At 38.2% G+C, this 21068-nt stretch overlaps 2 protein-coding genes and 2 long non-coding RNA genes across 5 annotated transcripts in view; 2 read left to right on the top strand and 2 right to left on the bottom strand.

Moving 5' to 3' along the window:
- The window catches only part of LOC134673004 (uncharacterized), a 503466-nt gene that overhangs the window by 290891 nt on the left and 191507 nt on the right, over positions 1-21068 (bottom strand). The gene's annotated exons all lie outside the window — the stretch shown is intronic.
- LOC134672975 (uncharacterized) overlaps positions 1-21068 on the top strand; it is a 234413-nt gene that overhangs the window by 143992 nt on the left and 69353 nt on the right. The gene's annotated exons all lie outside the window — the stretch shown is intronic.
- Positions 1-21068, top strand: part of LOC134673006 (uncharacterized) — a 92728-nt gene that overhangs the window by 2307 nt on the left and 69353 nt on the right. The gene's annotated exons all lie outside the window — the stretch shown is intronic.
- On the bottom strand, positions 1896-4728 carry LOC134672680 (uncharacterized). The gene is made up of 2 exons (XM_063530633.1): positions 2926-4728; positions 1896-2200 (listed from the first exon to the last, which is right to left on the bottom strand). Exons 1-2 carry the CDS (start codon positions 3931-3933, stop codon positions 2150-2152), a joined length of 1059 nt encoding a protein of 352 aa, XP_063386703.1. The 5' UTR covers positions 3934-4728; the 3' UTR covers positions 1896-2149.

Genomic DNA, 21068 nt, shown 5'->3' with positions numbered 1-21068 from the left:
AATAGGTACTGTGGAAAAATTACACTATGTTACCTGTAGACTCGGAAGACGTACCGCGAACCACGTTGACGTGTTGCCACTCTCTCGCACTTGTAAATTCGTACGTAAGTGTGACAAGGAGGTGACACGTCGAGCGAGGTTCACGGTAGGCCCTCTGGTTCTTACCAACTCTAACCGATATAACGCAAAGGCAGAAGGATATTGAATCATTATAAACCTATGATACATCTAAGCACAAATCAACCGACCCAAGCCTCCTGTCAACTTATACTCATTCAAATCTGGACCCTATCCAAACGTACATAAAGTCGCTTTTCAAATACAACAGAATTATGCACATTCTGCGGAGCCTCAGGTAATGAAACCACATCTCCTGGTATCTATTAACAAAACATTCTGCTCCATCTCCAGTATAGTTTGAACCCTCAGTTAGTCACAATGGCAAGTGACCAGAGGTCTGGCTTATACTGGTATTTAGCAAAGTGGTCGTTTAGCTTTGTGCAAAGCTGATCTAGTCCTGGGTGTTCCCATTGGTCAAACGAGCAGGTGAGTCTAAATTTCGGATAAACCAGTGTAACGATAGGTACTCTGGCCTAACGTATTTTGTGTTTTTTTTTTCTATTTTAGAGAAAAAAAAATGTCGTAGCGCAAAGGAAATATGTCAGGTGGTCACTCATTCCACTTTCTGCACTTTCTGGAACGAAACAAGCAAGATACCCGTTTATTTTTGGTATGCCATGTATCTAAGTGGGTAATGAGCTTTGCAAAATGAAGTGGGAAATGTTCTAAGTATTACGTATACATTTTGAATGCACTTACAATTTTTAAGTTTAGCTTCACGAAAATATTAGGATGTCATAATCACAATATCACAGAATAAATAATAGTACTAGGTACAGAAGACTCACTCTCTAACAAAACGCGTCTGTTCATCAGATCAGCACAGATATGGCCGCTAGGTGGCGCGCGGCTTATGGCTTTCCCCAAAATTGGGGTGGAACGGATGTACTTTTAGCTACCTGTAGCAAAGCGACGAAATCGCGGAGCCTCGCCTGACAATATTATCATTTATTTTTAGGTAACTAAGCCACATAGGTAGATACTTTCCAGACTAGCATACACCGTAGCGACAGCAATGTCACCAGGGCCTATCAACACACTACAGTGCCTAATTGGCGGTTGGATGTAGGGCAGCCTCATTTGCACTGAAAGACGTGACTATATATGCATTTTCCACGTTTTACTTAACCTCCTATTACATGTAGTGCATAATTATTTTCCATCGTGCGTTCTCGGAAACTTACGAACGTGTCTTGCTATTTCAGTCAGTTTCGGTACAAAAACAACTGACTGAACTAGCATGACAAATACGAACGTTTCCGAGAAACTACGATGGAAAACAATTTACACTACATCTGTACTATACGGGCTTCTGGCCTAGTCGTTAGTGACCGGCCTACGAAGCAGGGGGTCCAGTGTTCTAATCCTGGTGAGGCATTTATTTAAGGGCATTAATGCTGTCGGAAATGTCGCGCTGCAATACTGCTGCAGTAATACTGGTGTCTTGGAGGATATAGCCAAATGGAGACTTGTCTGTAATTTTCTGAACAAAACAGTCTGCCGATTTTTGCGGGGGAGGAGCACGTCAATGTTTACGTAACGTCAAAATAGCCATGTCAGATATTCGTCAGTCCATACATTGAAGAAGAAGAAGAAATTTATTTAATTTTGAAGAAATATATACATCTGGGTATAGAATAACACTCAATACAAATTACACAAACTACTTAGATGCTAAACAGGATCTCCACTCAGCATAATCACGCGTATTCGGGAAACGAGATAATCACAAGATCTAGAAACGATATAGAGATCAACTAGATTTATTGTTAAAATTTTTTGAACTGATCTTGTTCACTTACCTGTACTAACAATGGCATTGTTCTATTACAATCCTATTATCTGCTTTTGTTCTCGTAGGCGCCAACCAATTTACTTACAAAATAAGTTAGAAGTATATTGCATGTATATTGAATTTTAAACCTTATTTCTTGTTGAAAGGGGTTAAAATGGTCTAAAAAGATAACATCATATTCAATCTTTTGGAAAGACACATGCACCTTAGCCACGACAGGGACGTATTGCGGTGTTAAATAAAATATGTAGACAGATAAAAATGTATAATTATTATACATATTAGCTAAAAAAATAATCACATTTAATCAAAATCAACAGATACATTTACAAAAATATGCCTATAATCTTAAAACTAAAGATAAAAAGTATATTCATTATACATATTAGTTAACAAAAATAATCAAATTTAACGAAAATCAACAAATTCTTATACAAATATATATAAATCTTCAATCTGCAAAATATTTTACATACTACTATAGCCAAAAAAAGTTACATAAGTGTATATATAAAAAATAATACCATGTATCCAAAATCAACAGATTGTTATACAAAAATATGTCTATAATCTTAAAACTACAAAATATTTAACATGCGACTAGAACCACAAAATAGTATAAATAATGAGATGTTATGTGTACCTATACCTATATAAAAAATCACATGCAAAATCTACATATTCTTATTACAATAATATATAATCTCTAATATAATTATAATCTAAATATCTGTTTAAGATTCGGGTTCGGTTTCATCAGACTCTTCAGTCACGTTTATAATTAATGGAGGGTGACTATAATTGCGTTTCATTTTTTTTTCTAAATTGACAACATGCCTACAACATTTCCTCTAATGGGAGTTGGTCGCGTTTATCACATTTCGGATAAGATTTAATACCCCTTCACTAAATTTCGGTTCTGTATTTTTCTTTCTTATATTTGCTTTCACGTCACTCCACATCAACTCTATGGGATTTAGTGTACAGTAGTAAGGGGGTAATCTTAACACTTCGCAACCCCTTTCTTTAGCTTTTTCATCCACGTGATAACTTTTTTTGAATGTCTTGCTTTTTACAATATTTAGCAACATTTTTTTCGTTGCCTTATCCGGGTAATCAATTTGATGCTTTTTTAAAAATTTTTGAATATCACCTTTCTTAGTATTAGTGCAAGGCACTAACTCCTTTTGCCGGGAGTGATATGGCGCATTGTCCATCACAATGACACTCCCGGCAGGAATATTTGGCAGCAACTGGTTCTCAAACCACCTTTCAAATAAAGCGGCGGTCATGTCTTCATGGTAGTCGGCACTACAATTGGCCATGTTTTTTGCCGAGAGTAGTAAAGCACCGTCCACCCAGCCATCTTCTGATCCAGCATGTAGAATAATTATTCTTTTGCCTCTTGATGCCGGCGCGTCTAACGTACAATTACTGTCTTCTTTGGTCCAGCCTTTGTTTGCGACGTCATGGGTGTCGTACCACGTTTCATCTAAAAAGACGATAAACTTTCCCAAGTCACGAAATCTCAATATTTCTTGTAAATATTGGTCGCGTAGGTTTAGCAGTCTTGGAGAGTCCATTAAAATTTGTCTTTTGTTTAAAGTAGAATAACGATATCCCAAATGCTTCAGCGCTTTGCACAAATATGATTGTGAATATGGAAAGCTTGCACCATCTTTAGTTAGTTCTTCATATATCATCATTGTAGTGGGTGACATGTTTTTAGAATAAAAATCACTTATTACTCTGTCAATGAAGTCTTTAGTGAAGCTATCGATCTTTGTGAATTTAGATTTATTCACTTTCGGCTTCCTAGGTTCTTTCCGGGCAACTACTCTCTTGACGGTACTCTCACTGTATTCTGTCAATTCTGCTGTGCGCTTGATTGCACCATATGGTCCGTTTTCAGCAAGAATTTTTTTATGAACTGCTAAAACAGTTCGTTGAGCACCAATGTCTAAGTGAACATATGACTTATGTTCACTTGCACTCGCATTGACCCACGGTCGCCACATAATTATTATCAAGTCCAGTAAAACGTAGCCAGGGTCGTCAAAATCACAAGGTACAAAGTCCAGTAAAACGTAGCCAGGGTCGTTAAAATCACAAGGTACAAAATCCAATCGAAAGCAGAGAATGTCCGGTAAAACTTAGCTAAGTTGTGTAAAAGATCAGTAGGAATTGAATAAGAACACATGTACTGAACGAGCGAAAGCCAGTTAGACACTAAGATTTAAAACTACAATAATATCATGTGTCCCACAATTTGATAACAGGCCAGGTAATTTTTTTTTATTGGTGTCTCGCTCGCTCTTTTATTACAATTGTAGTTACGTATAGGTCAGAAAAAATTACCACTAAATAACATGTCGACATAGACAGATAAACCACGTGCTTATCAATTGCAACAATGAGAGTACGACCCTGGCGGCACATCTGTTATCTCTAAATGCAAAACGTGTGAAGTGTTATTCTTACCTTCAAAGCATTTTTATCCTTATGATAAGACTATAGAGTCGATAATATAATGAAATTTTATGGTATCTCATAGCTGTTTTTCTACTGAGTGCATTCTTTTTGAGTGTCGATGGTTGTTAAATGCAAAAAAAGTTAGGTTAGCCATTATTTAGTTAGTGTATTTTGTAGTCTATCGTTTAAAGAAATAGAGTCGTTAATCTATACTAACATTTCAAGGCGGTTATAATCTGCTTTTACTACGAGGTGATTATCCTAATTTGTGGTTTACCACTCAATGGTATTGTATTTTTGAGAGTCTTTGAGTACACTAGGTCAGATCGTTTGATTCTTACTATACATTAGGTATCGACTAGATGTGACTTGGATATCTAAGTCATAACTTGTCGAAATCGTTCAAGAGGACCTCCAGAATCGCGGAAACGTCAAATTTGACATATCTATCTTGTCGAAATCGTTCAAGAGGACCTCCAGAATCGCGGAAACGTCAAATTTGACATATCTATCTTACAAATATCTTTAAATTATCCATATCATAACTTGTTGAGGTCTAGTAGAGATCTAATACATTTTCAGAATCGAGCCGTATGCCACGGCAAGCCATGACGCTGATTTTCAGTGGGTACCTGACTTAAAACTAATCTACATCTAAACTAAAACCAAACGAGTGACAACACGTACGTCAGACACAGAAATTACAAAATACATACAATAAAAGAGGGAAACTACAACAAAGAATAAATTGGTTGTATCCACCAAGGCTGGTGTAGTCGGAATCCGAACGGTACCTTTAGGATGTCACACATTGGGACGTTGACCCTATACCGGGTGTGGCCTGTAATATGAGCAAAAAATTAAATTGTAGGCTGTACTCCTCATACTGACCAACTTTTGTTCAGCGACTTTTAAAAATAACTTGTGGTTTGATTTTTAATACACTTTAAAGTTTATTCTAAGACGCAATATATTGCGAATTTTGTTATGTTTAAAGGCGTGACAAGCAACGTCAAACACAATGATATGGCGTGGCAATGTCGTCCATTGAAGATAATATTTATTATGTATGAAAAATAGGGAGTCTAAATACTTCATAATTTTTAAAAGTTGTTGAACAAAAGTGTCACCGTTTGAGGAGTACAATCTATGTTTTAATTATTTGCTCGTGTTACAGGCCACACCCTATATAGATATATGTAGGTATAGCTATTGTCCGCATTATTACCTACATTCTGTGTAGTGTGAATGACGGGTATTCCAGATTTTTCCTCGTCTGCGGCGGAACACTCATCAGCCTTTGTTTTTGCAGGTCAATGAGAGCATTGAACTCTGAGTATAACTCTTGATACATTTACCTTAATTATTAGAGTGAGGAAATAATATTACAGATGTACCTACCAGTGGCGGCGCGTCCATAAAAGTTCACTCCCACCGGCTTGCCTGTTTTTGGACGTTTGAGCAGAATTGTAAAGGAAACATCATGTAAACCAAATTAGCTCCGGCTTGTCTATGGATATGTTTGACGCGCCGCCACTGGTAGGTACCTACTACCTATTCTACTACTTTCGTCTCTAGGTGATAAAATTCCCCTTGCTGTCGACATGCGCTTATTTCCAAACATTTGTACTCTCCTGTACCTACTGAAGGCACCAGTGAAATTACAGAATAAAATATAATAGTACTAGGTACAGAACACTCACTCTCTAACAAAACGCGTCTGTCTCGATCAGCACAGATATGGCCGCTAGGTGGCGACAGCGCCACGCGCGGCTTTTGGCAAACCCCAAAATACGGGTCGAACGGATGTACTTTTAGCTACCTGTAGCAAAGCGACGAAATAGCGAAGTGAGCCACGCCTGGTGAAAGGGGTACAGACTAAAACATAGTGTTGACAATAATTGAGACTTATAACTTTTTAGATACCTACTTACTAAACTAAAGGGGTAGCACCTAACTCAAATCCATCGTGTCTAAAAAATATATACTTACTTAGGTAGTGTATATTCTTGGGTTCATTCGATACCTATTTTTCAGTTCACATCACACAGAAGTGAACAAAACCTTTTAAATCGCTAAAGTCAAACTAATCGAGGTCGCACGCTAAGAATAAAATATCGCTTTACGCTCAGCAAAAACGCGCCTTCATAAGCCTGGAGATAGAAGCAGTGAGCTATTCACGAAGATATCCGATCAGTTCCTTTGGCCGTCCAATTTAATTGTGACCAACTGGTTTGTTCACATTTTGGTGTAAAGGACTGACAGTAGACCGGGCCGGAGCTTCTGGAGCTCCGTTTACTATGGAAAGCACCACGTGCTCACCGATCATCATCATTGGCCGCCTTGACAGATGATTGTTGCACCGACAGTTTATTAAGAAGAAGAGGTCTGTGCGCCTTCAGAGATCGGAGGTGTGGCACACCTTTTCCTATGTGCCGTTATAGAAAATGTCGGAGCCGGGTAGACCGGGCTGACCGGGCCGAGGCATGTCGGATGCCTCGGCCCGGTCGTGAGTCATCCTTTAAGCTGAAATTGCGTTACATTTTGAGCATTACAATATAGTTCGTTCGCGTTAAAAATGCAGTAAATTAAAATGGTAATTTTTCGCCGGCTTAATGTGGCCACCGACGAGCCTTCCAACAGTCCAAATAGCGTGGCTGCAACCCAAAATCAGTCCGTGAATGTCAAAAACGTACAATGTTTAATATTAGGATGCCGTCCATTTGGATGAATCCATTGTAAAGACATCCATTTGGAAGGCTCGTCAGTGGCCTGCTTTAGCGATGCTCGTAACCGATCAAATCGTTCCTAATTCGAAAGTCAAGTTCACAGTGACCGCTTAAAGGCCTACTTTCTAATTACGTAATCTAATTAGGAACGATTTGATTGGTTACGGACATCGCTAAGCCGGTGGATAATGATGATTTTACTGCATTCTTATCGCGAACGAACTATAGTAATACGCACGATCAGTGTTGCCAACTCGGGTTTTGAAAAAATGCTAGACTAATGTCTATTAGATTATGCCAAAATTATGCCAAAGATTTGTGAAATATGCTAAAAAAAATGCTAAAATGTCACTTGAAATTAGACACGTAAAACACATACATTATTAAATTTTGCCACCTTTTTCTACTGACAAAATCTGCTTGACCAACTTTATATAGGCCGTCGACGTTCATCCGCGTCCACGAAAGTCAAAATTCATATAAAAATATGAACCACATAAGGCGATGGCGCATATTGTTGCTGCCAAGTTGGTGCAAACTTGGCTAAGACTAAATTATGCTAAAAAATATGCCAAATGCTAAATGGAAAATTTCGGTGCCAAAGCGAGTGAAAATATGCCAGATCTGGCATCATTTATGCCAAGTTGGCAACACTGCGCACGATATAGTAAACTCAACGAGCAGAGCTGATCCTCAACTATAGTTGGTCAAACCAATTTGTCAGTCAGTAAGAACCACGAAAACTAGACTTATAATTTTCTTTTGGGTGCTAGTACTATGACAAAGATAATATGATTTTCTCTGTCTATGATTGAAATGAGACAGTCTTTTGACAAACTATATAGGTACCTATGCGTTTCTCCAGAAAGGTGTTTCCGGCTCTATACGATCATCAAAGCAAAAAGCGTACTTCCTTCATAAATGCCGGCAACGTACTTGCAACCAATCTCATGTTGTAGGTAGGGTTGCCAGATCGAAAGGCGCGATAATCGGGAAAAAAAAAATCGGGATTTTGGGACTTAAGTCGGGGAAATTCTGAAACCTCTCACCCCTCAGCACATAGTCCTCGCCACGCGCGCCCCGCGCGCTCGCTCAACGACAGTTCGGAACTTGAAATTATTGTTATATAACGTGAAGCTGTTTTTCGGGACAGTTTTCACTTTGTCGGGAATCGGGAACACATACTAAAAATCGGGATAATCCCGCCAAATCCCGACCATCTGGCAACCCTAGTTGTAGGTGTCCATGGACGACGGTGATAGCTTACCATGTGATTCGTCTGCGCGTTGGCCTCCTATATCATAAAAACCGGACAAGTGCGAGTCGGACTCGCCCACCGAGGGTTCCGTACTTTTTAGTATTTGTTATAGCTGCAATAGAAATACATCATCTGTGAAAATTTCAACTGTTTATCCCCTTACTGCATGTAATAAAAAACATTTGTTGAAATTTGAACTTTAATAGCTGTCAATAGAGTTAAATATCATATCCGCCATATATGGCTTCGTATGCGGTAAGGGGTTAAATATCGCGTATATATCACGGTTCATGACAAATAGCCTGGCGACAGACAGACGGACAGTGGAGTCTTAGTAATAGGGTCCCGTTTTTACCCTTCGGGTACGGAACCCTAAAAATAAAGTCAAGTTACACTAGGAACGAGCATATATGAGCACAACGTTTGGTGAACGGGAGGCCAGGAGACAATTTGTTAGATTGCGTACGGACCCGTCATTTGTTACGGGACCGTTTTAAATTGGCCCAAGAGAGGGCGCTACTAGCTTTATCATGCCCCTAAAATATACTGCAGGCCAATGAGATTGGGTGAATCAACTCTTCTCACTATTCTTCTCTCTATGTTCAGCAGTGGACGTAAGGGGGAGGCCTATGTTCAGCAGTGGACGTCTTATGGCTGAGATGATGATGATGATGAACTCTTCTCACTCGTTGTCATGGTTACGGTACCGGATTACTCTTGAAATCCTAGTTTTATAGCGTTTAAATTAACCAAACATGCATTTTTGTGGTCGTTATAAGCCCTTTGACGACTTCGAAATTAGTATTCTTTTTTTCGTACCGATAGCAAGTTGAACCGCCTACTGCAAGACGGACCAAAAAGTTTTTAAGGTATTTTTTCACATTCATTCATTCGATACTCTTTTTGCGATTAGTAATACCAAAAAGAATAGATAGTATAGAGGGGTCCTGTCATAGTAAATGTTGTAGTCACTGTAAATTTACTGCCATCTATCGACACACGACTATAACTCAAAATAAACACGTATAAAATTATCAAAAAAATGAATATATATGGATAAATGATTTTATTATTTTTATATCATTTATGTAGACCCATGTTCATTCATCATGTTCACCATGTTCATGTTCATGAAACGTGGTCTTTCACTATCGGCCTCATCTCAAAATTCAAAGTCGCTCAACGAGCTATGGAGAGGGCTATGCTCGGAGTTTCTCTGCGTGATCGAATCAGAAATGAGGAGATCCGTAGACGAACTAAAGTCACCGACATAGCTCACCGGATTAGCAAGCTGAAGTGGCAATGGGCAGGCCACATTGCGCGCAGAGAAGATGGCCGATGGGGTCGAAAAGTGCTCGAGTGGAGACCACGGACTAGCAAACGCAGCGTAGGACGTCCACCCACAAGATGGACGGACGACCTTGTTAAAGCCGCCGGAAGACGCTGGATGCGGGTGGCTTCCAACCGGTACGAATGGAGGTCCAAGGGGGAGGCCTATGTTCAGCAGTGGACGTCTTATGGCTGAGATGATGATGATGATGATGATGTTCATTCACTGATATCTATGTGTTATAAAATTGTTAAATATGAAACGGTGTCGTCACGCCATCCAGCCGAGAATAGGCTAAAGGTGTATGCGCCATCTATCCGAGAATGATGTTTTCTTGATTTCCGAGGCACGTTTTTTTCTTAGACTTTATTCATCTTATACGAAGTTACATATATGTCTTTGGTAATATTCTGTGTGGCTGTGTTTATAATCATTCACCTCAACTCTAACTCTTACACCTACCTTTAAACGAGCAATTCTTGTATATTTTTTATTTATTTATATACCCATATATTTCGAGGATCTCGGAAACGACTCTAACGATTTCGATGTTTACTATATGGGGATTTTCGGGGGCGAAAAATCGATGTAGGTCTTATCTTTGGGAAAGCGCGCATTTTTTGAGTTTTTACCTAATATATCAGGCGTGGCTCACTCCGCGATTTCGTCGCTTTGCTACAGGTAGCTAAAATTACATCCGTTCGACCCCAATTTTGGGGTTTGCCATAAGCCGCGCGTGGCGCTGTCACCTAGCGGCCATATCTGTGCTGATCGTGACAGACGCGTTTTGTTAGAGAGTGAGTCTTCTGTACCTAGTACTATTATTTATTCTGTGCCTATATCTGTTTTCCGATTAAAGCTCGGTCTCCCAGATATTACCTACTTAATTCATTTAATCTACCAGTCTGATCCTCAATTACATACCTTTATAAAAATGTTAGGCACGTACAGCAAATAAAAGCAGTACTCGTAAACATTCATTAATTTTCTTCAAATCCCAATTTACTCTTCAAACATCTTAATGCTATCAAATCATATTTTCGCATTAAATCCCATGGATTTATTTTAAATTAATTTTAAGGTGCCGTTCGGATTCAGACCATGCCAGCATTACAGTGCCGACGACATTACTGTCGACTGCATTACTGCGGCAAATGACAAAAATCCGGACAACAACATCGATTTTGAAATTTGCGGCAGTATATCGCGCTGTAATACTGCTGCAGTCGACAGCGTCAGAAACGTCTTTTTTTTATAAAACGACCTGTTTGACGTTATTAATGCAGTCAACTGCAGCAGTAATGCAGCGCGACATTTCTGCCGAATGCATCACTGCCGCAAATGTCAAAATCGTTGTCGCTGCCCGGATTTTTGACATTTGCGTCAGCAATGTATTCCGCAGTATTGTCGCAATGTAAGTATACTGGTGTCGTCTGAATCCGAACTGTACCTTAACGTAATATAATCCGTATTATATACTAAATTTGTGACGTTCCATGGCGGCTTACGTCGCGTAGCCCCAGCGTAAGCGCCAACCGCCATGTACCTTTACCCGTGGAACGTCACATTTTATCTTACATTTCGCTAAAATAAAATTCGAGTTTCCAGTCAACTCTTTAACATTATGCAAACAGAAATACGCTGAATTTAGATTGAAAACGAAAGAACTGTATACGTAATTTATTTATGGAGCTCGTTTGCAGTAAATTCGTTTACTGAAATTGTAAGACTTATTTATTTGCCTTAACGAGACTGCCATTATTAAATAATAAATCTTAAACAATAGAATAAGTAATAAGTGAAGTATCCTCTAATGATGATGTCTCATTTTTCTCAAACAAAATGAGTTTTATAAAGTATTAAAAATACACCAAATGACAGCACTTAGAATGTTCCGAACTTAAAGATTAATTTAGTATAAAAACTTTTTACAAAAAAAAGAAAACCGACTTCAAAAAGGATGAAATAAAATATTATCCATTTTAAGTCTATGCGTTACCAACTGATATGTTTGAAGTCGGTGCCAAGCCAACTTTGGAAGCATACCATGATTTTGGTGCGAATCGATAAGGATGTACGTTGGTTTGCCTTACACGACGACAATTAACGTACTTTCTGTAGGTACAGTTGACGTTAAAAATATGTTTACACTTTTCGTCTTATTACAAAGGAGTAAGGTGCAAAAGTGTAACCATATCTTTGACGTCGAATGTACCTAAGAACACACCTCAGAACACACGATCAAACCTTCTTAGCACAGTCCGTACCATGTTAGTCGGCACGCAAGCGTGAGATTGGGACTGAAGTTATTTCCCGTCCCTTATTCAGAGAACTACGTTTCATAATAAAAAACAATTCAAGGAATTTACTTTCTTGCCAAATGTCACCTGAAGCGGTTCAGTTGTATAGCCATGAAAAGGTGACAAAGAGGCAGACAGAATTACTTACACATTTATAATAGTTATTAATACAGTTCTAATGGGATTTATAGTCATAAGGCTGATTATATTTGACGGGTATTGTTACTACTTGGCTTGGCACCGACTTCAAACATATCAGTTGGTAACGCATAGATTTAAAATGGATAATATTTTATTTCATCCTTTTTGAAGTCGGTTTTCTTTTTTTTGTAAAAAGTTTTTATTTTTCCATTTTTAGTTTTAACGCATTGTTAAGAGCGCGACGCATGAATGAAAAACATCATGATTAACACTAAATTCGTGTATCTACTTTAATAAATATGTAATCAGGAATTTTCTCGAGTCCGTCTGGGAAATTACAATTCCTGTCACTACACTAAATCCATCCTCCGCCCCGCCACTGACCCAATCTCTCAACCCCCCCGATCACTCTACCTCACAGCGTATCAACTCCTGATCCATGTACCCCTCGGCCCTGAACCAGCAGCCCTACAACCACCATTACCCGACCCCTTTATCCCCGACCCCTTAACTCCTAACCCTAACCCCCGATCAGTAGCCTTACCAGCTTTCCAAGAGTTTGACATTGATTTATTCGCTAGCGTGTGTGTAACTTACTTTCTTTGCATCTCGCTCGTATTGGCATATTAGTGCGAGCGAGATGCATAAAAAGTTAGTTACGAAGACGTTAGCGTCGCTAACTTAGCGAATATGTCAATGTCAAACTCGTGGTACGGCTACACTTGCACTACATCAAATTGGCGGTGTTCGGAAGCAAATGCTTGAGTTACTTTAGAAAACACCGAAATCACTTTACACGTGCCTTTAAAAACTGAGGAGTTCCCTCAGTTCCTCATGGATTCCATCATCAGACCAGAACCAAAAATAATACGAAAACACCTAGGAGGCAACTCCTTCCAAACAAAAAAAGAATTACTCAATTCGGATCACAGGTGCCGGAGTAATCGCTGAACATACTACATTTAAAAAATCATCATTATTATCATCAAAACAATCATCATCATCAGGTCTACTTCATCAAAGTGGTGGTTTTCGGGAGAAAATGCTCGAGTTGCTTAAGAAAACACCCAAATCACCATGCATGTGCCTTTAAAAATTGAGGAGTTCCCTCAATTCCTCATGGATCCCATCATCAGAACAGAACTAAATTAAAATGGGACCAACTCGGAGGTAGTTCCTTTCAAACAAAAAAAGAATTACTCAAATCGGACAACGGATGTCGGAGTAATCGGTGAACGTACTACATTTAAAAAATCATCATCATTATCATCAAAACAATCATCATCATCAGGTCTACTTCATCAAAGTGGTGGTTTTCGGGAGAAAATGCTCGAGTTGCTTAAGAAAACACTCAAATCACCATGCATGTGCCTTTAAAAATTGAGGAGTTCCCTCAATTCCTCATGGATCCCATCATCAGAACAGAACCAAATTAAAATGGGACCAACTCGGAGGTAGCTCCTTTCGATCAAAAAAAGAATTACTCAAATCGGACTACGGATGTCGGAGTAATCGGTGAACGTACTACATTTAAAAAATCATCATCATTATCATCAAAACAATCATCATCATCAGGTCTACTTCATCAAAGTGGTGGTTTTCGGGAGAAAATGCTGGAGTTGCTTAAGAAAACACTCAAATCACCATGCATGTGCCTTTAAAAATTGAGGAGTTCCCTCAATTCCTCATGGATCCCATCATCAGAACAGAACCAAATTAAAATGGGACCAACTCGGAGGTAGCTCCTTTCGATCAAAAAAAGAATTACTCAAATCGGACTACGGATGTCGGAGTAATCGGTGAACGTATATAGAAAAAAAAAAGCCACAACCGAATACAGAACCTCCTCCTTCTATGAAATGGAAGTCGGTTAAAAATAAAAATACAAATACGTAGTGAATACCAACCCATACAGAGGGCTAAAACTGCTACAGTAAAAAAATAATAAACTGGCACAAAAAGGGCAAAAAGGCTCCAGAAAGCGATGTAAAAAGCCGTCTTATCTAGACCGATTAAATTCTGACGACGCCCTCAATCTCCAGACTGCTTTGTAGGCTTAGGTTTCGTGAGAGACTTTTCAGAGCAACCTATAGGTATGCTAGGAATACCTATGTCTTTGGTATTGATTGCTTGGGCTCCGTAGTCATACTACAGTCAAGCCTCGATACCAATGTATCTCAAGGGTACTCAATGCTAAAAATTTCGTGTTAACGAATTTTCGTCTTAGTTTTAGAGCTTTTTTTATCTATTTTTTTTAAAGAAGGGGTTTCGTCACGCAGTGACGAATTGACGATGTCACCCAGGTTTCGAGTTACGTGGGTAAACGAAATAAAAAATTCGTATTAAAGAGGTAATGATACAAACGTGTCAAGTACAGTATTATTGTAGGTACTTTGCACAATTACACTCATATAAAATATGTACACGGACTTAGGATTACCAGATGACAGGAATTTTCCTGACATGTCAGGAATTTTGGCCTTTTGTCAGGAATGGGGACGGAACACGAAAATGACAGGAATTTTTTGAATGCCCTGGAGGGAATTTAGGAATTTTGTCAGGAAATGCAAAATCTGTATCTGGTAACCCTTTACACGGTGGGTACTAAATTACCGTCTCATAGAAAATGGACCAACCAAAATGTATGAAACAGCCTCATTTTTTTTCGCGATTTCTGGATTGGTCCCATAGTAGTTGCTCAGTATAATCCCAAAACCTCCCTGGCAACGGCAATGCACTTAATTTTTGACCACCATGTATACCTGATGCATAAAGAATTAAGCCATACTTGGTCATAAGTGTTATAACTAATCGCTTTGTAGCTTGAAAGTATGCTGGGTGGACCTTAATTATTATTAAAATTGAAGCTTAACTGAGTCAGCCTAAAATTACTTCAAAAACATCACATCTTATTTAGGTACATACCTACCAAACGTTCTTCGTAAAAAAACACATTCTAAGCCATTCTATTTATTATTTATGAACGTATTTATACTTTATGACAGGTTTTAATCCATCATTTGCAAATAAGGCCTGCCAAACATCAAGACGAAAAATAGGCAGCAATTGATAAAAACCGCCTAATAGCGAAAAACATATCACTCATTTTCTTTCTCCGTATTTTCGCAACGTTATTCACATGTTTTTACCCTCTTCAGAGAATCGTTTTCACGAATATAATCCAGTGTTCGTTATCCAAGTCACGTTTTTAAAGGATAGAGAGATATCAAGTGGATGATATGGATCGTTGGATCGCTAAATAAATGTGTAGCGATGCTATCGTAATTCTTGTTTACGGGGAGAGTGTAATCGATGGATAGCTTTAGCAAGCTCTTATTATGATAAAACGAGTGTTTGAATTTCGTGTTTATTTGCTTGGAGTAAAGTTGATTTTGTATTGCTACAAATATGACTTTTAAGATGGAAAGATTGCTGTGTTATTCTTATTCCTGTGGTTGATTTTCTTTACGATGCCACAACTTTATAGTGGAATCCTTTTCTGGATTGCACTGTTCAAGTCAGTAGCTTAAGGTCTTAAATTAAGATGGTTGTAAGTCTGAGACTTATACTTACTTTGTTTTAAAATACGACGAATTTTCCGCATTTACCTGGCTTGCTCGGAATAGTTGGAATACGAGTAAGTTTTTCGCAATTTCTAGGTATTCTTCCGGATATTTTCGTTATTTATTGTTCTATGAAATGTAGGATGTGTACAGTCAAGTTCAGATTCATTCAGATATCGATATATCAGCCATAATGAATGAAACTGTCAATATTTTCCCGATTTCGGGTTTGGTGCCATAATATAAAATTAGCTCAGTTTAGCGAATTCGAACCCTGTATTTAAAGCCAGTGGGAAATACACTGTATATGTATTCTTGTATCTAAATATAGGCAATAATGAATAAATAGCTACATTTAATTGGGCCGCGTAAAACAAGTTAGTAATCCCCAAGAAACCCATAACTTGGGGTCTTAATATAACAAATTTATCGTCGTTCGGAGCCGAACAAATTTAATTAATTCACAACAAGGGCATAGGGATCAGCGTGGTTATAATAGACTTCGGAACCATAGACGAGTCGAACAGTAGAGCAAAACAGTGTTTCAGTACAGTGCGACGTAAAATAGTAGAAATTAAATGAGGGCGCCACTTTCTATAGTTCGTTTTTTTAGCATTAGAAATAAGGTAAACAATCTTGATGTGTCTTTTAATTGAAAAACACATTTTAAAAATAAGTTACGGCAAATATGTAACAATTATGAATCTAATACGATCATTTATATTCTTCTGCTTTCATAAGTAATAGTTTTTGATTTTTATTAAGCGTTTTTCAATTAAAAGACATGCCAAAATCGCTTACCTTCTTGCAAGTTCTTTCTAATGCTAAAAAAATGAATTATACGTAACTGTCACATTTTTGACGTAAAATGCTTTTTGAACATGGCAACAGTTTAGAGTCTGCGGAAAAAGAAGAGTCGTAGTATGTATTCGATCTGTTTCACGACTCTTCTCTTTCCGCACAGACTCTAGTATGGATTTTTTTTGATTTCCATTTTATTTAATTTCTACTATGTCTCACTATACACTGGTCTTGTAAGAAAATTATTTGCAGTGATCATAAACTGTTAAATAGATGTTATAGGTATACTAAAAGTTTATAATTTATTTTGTAGGTAGTGTAAAGAACTAGGTACTTTCAAAATGTCGACTCGATTGAACATTATACTAGCAATGAGAATAGAACCAGTTAGTTATAATTGTTATTGTCAAGTTGAACTATAAACTACTTTTTAGTGTCTTAGTTCGCGAAACTATGGTGGAACTTTGAACTAGGTATTCGTAGTCATCGTAAACATACAATCATTAAAAATTAAAACATTGAGGGCTTCATACTTATCGTATCGCTTAAATCGGACACAGAATACTCACCCACACGCGCGTACACACACATCATAGTTTCACATGTTTGTCTTTCTTTAATTTTAATATTATTGAAATTGTAACATACAATGTCTAACATTGTAACATTACCTACGCGTGTATTTGGGAAGGAACTGGCTCTTGAGACAAATGGAAACCTACTTTGAGAGCCAGGAACCAATGTTATGTACTTATGTAAGAGCTCAAAGTTGCAATAGATACAGAATATTTTATTTTTTATTTTATGGTTCCTCTAAACGATGGGCCAACGCCGGCCACTCCAAGGGACGCACTTATGCGTTAGAGGGAGCAAGTGATATTGCTATCTCATTCTACCGCATACCTGCACATTTGAATTCTATCTCATTTTCCTGGATTCCACACGATGTGATTGACCTTAAATATTTTTAGACAATTATTAATCCAAAAACGTGTCCCTAAAGTCGTTGATTTTCTATAAATACCTCTATAGTCAGCAGCAGAAGTTGCTAAGCGGGCTAGGTGGTCAAAATGTTCTTGACCCGACTTTATTGTGAAGAGAATAAGAGCGTGTCAAGGTAATTTGAACACTTCGCCCGCTTAGCAACTTCTGCTGCTGACTGTACTATTTTCAGTGTCTTAATTCTTATAAATTCAGATATGATCTGACGTTGTTTACGTCACATATTGATGATTTATGATCATCCTACAGAGTGGCAATATAAAAAATGTTTCAGTGGGTGTAATGATGGCTATATTTAACTAGCTCATATTTTACGTTTATTGTACTTACGCCTACGATGCCATACAAAATTATAGTACCTATACGATAAATTAGAATTGATTAATGATCTGTTTCTTGCCCACGTTGAAAACACGATGACATAGATAATAAACAATATTTTGTAAAACGTGGGGAGGCCTTTGCCCAGCGGTGGGACGCTTAGTAATACTGCCTCTTCTGAAATTAGTTAAGTTTCAACGTAAATCTAGAACGATTAGTACACGTTTAACTTAAATCCACAGATCACTCACTTTTAGACGGAGCATACAAGACGACTCGCGGCCACTTTGTATGAGAACGTGATAATATCGCGTTCTTATTATGTTCAAAGGATTAAAGTAAATAAAACGAGCGTCTAGTTTACCTCTGTATTCCTCACAGTATTCTTAACCCGCTGTACAGCGGAGTCTATGGTTAAAACTCTGTAAATAGAGTTAACCGTCCTCCGGATCCAGTCTAAAACGAATTAGGGACCAGAAACAATTTGCTTTGTCTTGCAGTTTGTGTCCTTTACTGCTAGTCTGTGTAACTGTCTTTATTGCCAGTTCGTGTGTGACTGTCCTTATTCTGGTCTCCGTCTGTATGTAACTACCTTTGCTGTTTGTTAAGGGGCCCACTGATTAACAGTCCGCCGGACGGTATCGGCCTGCCAGTTAGAACAAAATTTTGACTGTTATGAACAACTGACAGGCCGATACCGACCGGCGGACTGTTAATCAGTGGGCCCCTTTACGTTCGCTGCAGTGCAACCTCGCTGGTAGAGGCAGACCAAGATAAGGCTGCAACAATCGTCATCTTTTCTAAAAGGGGGCTAAAGATTGTTGTTAGATTTGGAATTATATATTACCTGCTGTTATTTTCAACTACGGAACAAATCAAATTATTTTATTAAATATTTTTAGGGTTCTGTGCCTCAAAAGGAAAAAACGGAACCCTTACAGGATCACTCGTGGGTCTGTCTGTCTCTCTGTCTGTCTGTCCGACCTCCCCCCCCCTTTTTTCTCCGAAACTTACTGGGTCTAAAATTTTGAAAAAATACACAAAAATAGTTCTTTAGGTACCTATAGATGACAGGAAAACCTATTAGAAATGAGCAGTCAAGCGTGAGTCGAACTTAATGTACGGAACCCTTAGAACACGATTCCGACTCGCACTTAGCCGGTTTTTTTTTTATTTGTGACTTGTTCACCTTTTCTTTATTAGTGTACCTATGACATTTATTTCAGGTTAGGTACCTATTATATTACTCGTTTTAATCATGAAAATATTGACATGGAAATATCAATAATTTGCAACAGCGGACTCTACAGATGAAGTGCATAAATTTGCCATCGTGTTTTCACGAAAACGCACGAACGTGTTGCTATTTCAGTCAGTCTCGGTACAATGACTGAAGTAGCATGACAAATACGAACGTTTCCGAGAAAATACGATGGAAAACAATAAAATTATGCACTTAGGTACGTCTGTATAGTGCGACATAAAATAGTAGAAATTAAATAAAATGGAACTGAAAAAAGATGCAATTGAAAAATTCCATTCTAAATTGTTGCCATATAGCATTTTACGCAAAAAATATGACAGTTAAGTACATAGTAAGTGGCGCCCTCAATAATTTTCTACAATTTCTTGTAGGGCCTATAAAGTCGGCTCGAAACTTCTTTAACCACCAAAACGGACCCGAAATTCTCTCCTATAGCCATCAAAGATTGAAATATGTTAAAGCCGAAAATTTCTGCCGCCATTATTTTTATGACATCACCATATGTTACGGGTTATTCGTAGAAAACTGCCTCCCGCATAATGTGACAGTTTATGACGTGACGGACGCCCTTGGCCGCAATATTATGTATTTTCAAGTTTTATATTTTTAGGGAAGTAACGGGAGAGAAAAACCGAGGAAAAGGTGGATGCTGGATTGCGTGAGAGATGATAATGAAAGTAATGAAACGAACGCGAGTGAATGATGAGATGACGAGCGAGAGAGAGTTAGTTATGGAAGAAAAAGACATGCTGCGCCGATCTGCGACAAGCGAATGATAATTTTAAGTAACATTTTTTTTATAATGACTCACCTATTTGAAGATCCCACTGCTGAGTAAATAGTTTTTTAACGAAGATTTCTATTCTAATGGGGCAATCATTCAGTCGTTCAAATAATGTCGGTTGCCTAGCAGCATCATACTCTTTTGCAGTCGGCGATCTAGCCGATGTGATTGCGTATTAAACCGTGAACCAAAATCACTTGTGCTTGCACGTAAAGTTTTTTTTGCGTTCCTCTGAATTTGTCCATGAGTGTATGTGCATTTATACCTACAGCGTGATTATTTTCGTAACATTCCATAGCACACACATGTGTGCGACTTTATACGTGAAACACGACCAATGAGACCAACTTCAAACGTTTTCCAGGCTCGATTTAACTCATTCACAACTCTTGGACGTGTACGAACAACAATTGACCATCGGTAAACCTTATAACATCGCAATAAGGCTTACTTTTGGTCAAACGGTGAGCCGAATGAGTACAAAGGAATGCTCTTTCTTGCACTTAGCTCTCATTTGGCTCTCATTAACACGAATGATTTCAGTCTGTTTTTTTTTTATTTAAAGATCACCTCTTTGTTCCACAGAACGACTTGGAACTCAGTTCAGATTTATTTATTTAACATTTTATCTTTGATGCTGATGATGACATCTATTCCAGTTTTGGACGTCATTACTATCCCTTTACCAAAATGAGATGTAATCCTCTAGTTGGACTTCTCTTTCGGTCACACTTTTTTCCGTAGTACTACTAGTCTAGTACTCACTTCGGAAACACAAATACCTTCGTAAAAAAGTTCTGTACAAAGCATGCCATAGACAAAGAAAACTTTTCCGCGTATTTTTCTCTCGCTATTCCCAGTGCGTTCGCGAACTGAGCAAGGAAAAAGACTCATTACCCACTAACACGAGAAATCGCTGGATGCAGCCAAAAATAAAACTACACCTGTAAACGCCTTTTCATAAAGACATAGAGTTCATTATTGCGAAATAAAACTGTAAAATAAAACAAGGAGTTCGGATTTCAGTTCGGAAACGTAGCTGTGTTTGTAAAGGCAATCAACACGGGCGCAGGGTGAATATGAAAACGAGATTTAGCGAGAGCAATTATTTAGATGCATATTTTTTAATTTTACTTTTTAATTTTTGGGCGCGTTCGCGGTTTTGATAAGTTCCGCCAGACGGCTAAA

Source organism: Cydia fagiglandana, chromosome 17, assembly GCF_963556715.1.
Source record: "Cydia fagiglandana chromosome 17, ilCydFagi1.1, whole genome shotgun sequence".
Classification (NCBI taxonomy): Eukaryota; Metazoa; Arthropoda; class Insecta; order Lepidoptera; family Tortricidae; genus Cydia; species Cydia fagiglandana.
This window is presented reverse-complemented; position numbering and strand designations above follow the sequence as displayed.

Coding starts and splice junctions, on each gene's coding strand:
- LOC134672680 (XM_063530633.1), bottom strand. CDS start 3,933: ATGTGGCGACCGTGGGTCAATGCGAGTGCAAGTGAACATAAGTCATAT. Junction 2,201..2,925: donor CTAAAGAAAGGGGTTGCGAA/GTGTTAAGATTA, acceptor TTATTTTTTTAG/CTAATATGTATAATAATTAT.